Source organism: Hippoglossus hippoglossus, chromosome 12 (assembly GCF_009819705.1).
Source record: "Hippoglossus hippoglossus isolate fHipHip1 chromosome 12, fHipHip1.pri, whole genome shotgun sequence".
Taxonomy (NCBI): Eukaryota; Metazoa; Chordata; class Actinopteri; order Pleuronectiformes; family Pleuronectidae; genus Hippoglossus; species Hippoglossus hippoglossus.
Window position 1 is genome coordinate 20929846 of NC_047162.1, and position 3057 is coordinate 20932902.

General features: G+C 48.6%; 1 protein-coding gene across 1 annotated transcript; it reads right to left on the reverse strand.

Annotated features, from left to right (window-relative positions):
* Positions 1-263: 263 nt before the first annotated feature.
* Positions 264-2866, reverse strand: LOC117771443 (THAP domain-containing protein 1-like). Its single transcript, XM_034601766.1, has 3 exons — positions 2719-2866; positions 1380-1572; positions 264-726 (listed from the first exon to the last, which is right to left on the reverse strand). Exons 2-3 carry the CDS (start codon positions 1524-1526, stop codon positions 343-345), a joined length of 531 nt encoding a protein of 176 aa, XP_034457657.1. The 5' UTR covers positions 1527-1572; positions 2719-2866; the 3' UTR covers positions 264-342.
* Positions 2867-3057: the final 191 nt, after the last annotated feature.

Below are 3057 nucleotides of genomic sequence, written 5' to 3' on the forward strand. Positions count from 1 at the left end.
AGGTTTATGAGCTATACTGCAGCCAGACACCAGGGGGCGATCGTAATACTTTGGCTTCACTTTTGGGAGCAGTCTTGTCGTCCATCTTCATTGACAGTCTGTGATTCCTGGAGTCACTGCACCAGTGTCGATATTCATCCAAAACATTGAGCTGCTCATTTAATGTCATTTTCTCTGCAAAGAGAAGAAGAGTAAGAGTTTGTTTTATCCAGCTCCTGCGTCGTTGTTCCTAAACCATCGACTCCTCCAGATTCCTGCTCAGCAGCTTGTGTCTGCTCACAGTCCCGAGACTGAACCTGCAGCACAATCTAATGTTTCATCTGATTTTTACTCGTCTCCTCATCACTCGATACCTCGGAGTGTCTGGTACATTTGTTTGGGTAAAATCACGTATCCCTCGCCAAACGCTGCGGGCGCCTCCCGCGCGGCCCTGGGCACCTTGCAGACGGCCTTCAGCCTCTTCAGCTGTCGCTCCTGCCGCCGACACTTCTGCTGCGTCGTCTTCAGCTTCTTCCTCAGACGCTCCAGCTGATCCTCCAGCTGCTCGATGCGCCTCTTCTGCCTCACAGAGTCCTCCGCCGTGTAGTTGTGGTCGCAGGACACCACCATCGTGTCGGGCAGGCTCCTCCCAGGCTCAGGGTCCTCCTCCTCCACCGGGTCAGAGGTCAGCGGCAGAGAGAGAGGGAAGTGGATCTCTGAGGGGAACGGAGTCTCCAGAGACTCCGACTGTCGGACACAGAACACACAAAAGTTCTGTCGCTGCTTCCTCTGAAGCAAAGAAGGTGTGAAACAGTCTGATCTCCAGTTCTACTCTGACATCATCTTTCAATACATTTTGACCAAATATATGTTTTCTAGAAACTTAACTGAAGTAAAGTTTGAAGAACATGATGGTCGTCCTTTACATTGTTTCTACACAAGTTGAAGACAAAGTGGGACCTTTGTGAAACAGTGCTAATGCAAAGCACAGCTGATAAAGGAGCCTTTAGCTCAAACCTGTGGAGTTCCCCTGGTAGTTCGGTCGGAGCAAAGTCGGAAAAACGTTCCCACCACAAACAAACTTATTCGATATTTTGTTTGGAACCGAAACACGACCTCTAAAGAGTCTCTGTGCTGTTCAGCTGATTCCACACGACATAAATACATGAAGGAAACGTCACAGTATGTGTGGGGTGCGGTAGAACCAAGTCGAGTGACTGGGTTCACACCTGCCGCATCAAACTCACGTCTGATTGTACCGGAATAAAAAGTGCAGGTGAGAAAAAGCTGTCAAACATCATATGAATGAGAAAGTGTAAATAAAACGATTAAACCTCTAGTTTAATGACATTGATCTGCAGACACACTTCAGTCAGGACTCGAGTGTGTGGACTGTTCACCTTGATGCTGAGGCTGAAGGTGAAAAGTGACGGCACGGCGTTCTCCTTCAACACTCGGTTGTTGCACTCTCTCTTGAAGCAGTCTTCGGTGAAATGCTGTGAGCAGATGTTGCTGTACTTCGTCGGCTTAAAGTTGTTCCTCCTCATCGCTGCCACCCACTTCCCACAAACATCTGGACGCGCCAGAGGAAACCTGCGGAGGCCAGTCAGTCCATCAGCAAACAAAAAGACCGGACAGAGCCAAATGGTATCAACTGCACCAGCATCCTGTCATGACCCTCTGTGGCCACAGAGGCCGCTGCAGCTCAGACACGTTACTTGCGCTGCGTCTCGTACGTTTGAGTCACTGCACTAAGTAAGTGAGACAGTTTGCTCACTGGGGTAATGCAGCAATTTGACAGGCTGACATTGACACAATCAAACTATTGTAAAATGATTGGAAATGATGATCACAACTTGACAGCGATTGTTGCTCATGAAATATCTGCTTTTCTCACGTGACCTAAACGTCTTACATGTTCCCTCTAGAGTCATGTGACATCACAATGAAGCTGCCCCCTGTGTCACTAGTTAAAAGATGCATTGGTGGCCCCTCCCCTTCGTAGTCAAGATGGCGGCTGTTGAGGGTGAGCTGTCCATCCCATAGTGCACCATCCTGGTACTTAGAGAGCGTGAACACACGTGAACTAAAACAGACGAAGATAAACAACTTCCACTGTGCAGATTCTCTGCTGTGAGACATTTAAGTTAAAGCATCACCTCCGATAATTACTTTCAATATGTGAAACCTTTATTTTATCTGGGAAAATAAAACAAGGACACATTTCAGACCAGGTCCGGATGAGAAACTAGAGAACTCACTTCAATCTGGACTCAACTAACGACGCTTTCAAACAGAAAAGGGACATTTCACATTTCACATGTTTTCAATTTCACGCCTGGTCTCTCGCAGGTGAGAGTAATGACGTCAGAGCAGTCTACACGTGTCGCACATGCTAACAGTAACTGGCAGTTCCCTTGTTCTGACGTCTGTCTGGAGAACACGAAGATAATATGACGTGTGGAACATGTTGAACATACATGAACATGTGGGAACATTGAGAGGTGTGTGCCGAACTTGTCATGAGACTTGTCACAAACATTAATTTGACAGAAACTTTATTGTTGGTGAATAACGAATTGAAGAATAAAGTGTCCGGACGCGGGGATGTGTCGTGTTGTCGTGTTGTCGTGTTGTTGTGTTGTCGTGTTGTTGTGTTGTGCTGTGAGGAGCAGTTTCTACTTTCACAGTCAGGTCTCTGATGTGGCTAATGCTAACTAGCTCCGCGGCAGGACTCACTTGTGGAAGGAGACATCTTTGTCTTTGTGGTAACGGTTCTTACATCCGTAGGCTGAGCACGTCCTGGACCATGACTCTCCCCGGACAACACGCACTCTGAGCCGGACTCCCGCTGACCGAGCCTCCGCAGCTGCTCCTCCTCCTCACTCAGGCTTCACTGCCACTAACAATCATGGCGGCGGACATCCAGTCACCTGACCTACGGTCGCAGCTCTCATTGGTCGAGCTCGCCTTCCAGTAGTTCCTCACTGCCGCCACCAGGGGGTGACATGGAGACACGCCCCTTTGGCTCGCGACAGTCGAGGGCTTATGGGAAAATGTTGTTCTAGACTCTCGACT

Bases quoted from the DNA above. Each gene is read 5' to 3' on its own strand.
- LOC117771443 (XM_034601766.1), bottom strand. From the start codon at position 1,526: ATGAGGAGGAACAACTTTAAGCCGACGAAGTACAGCAACATCTGCTCA. The intron at 727-1,379 runs GTGAACAGTCCA...TGTGTCCGACAG, and splicing joins CCTTCAGCCTCAGCATCAAG to TCGGAGTCTCTGGAGACTCC.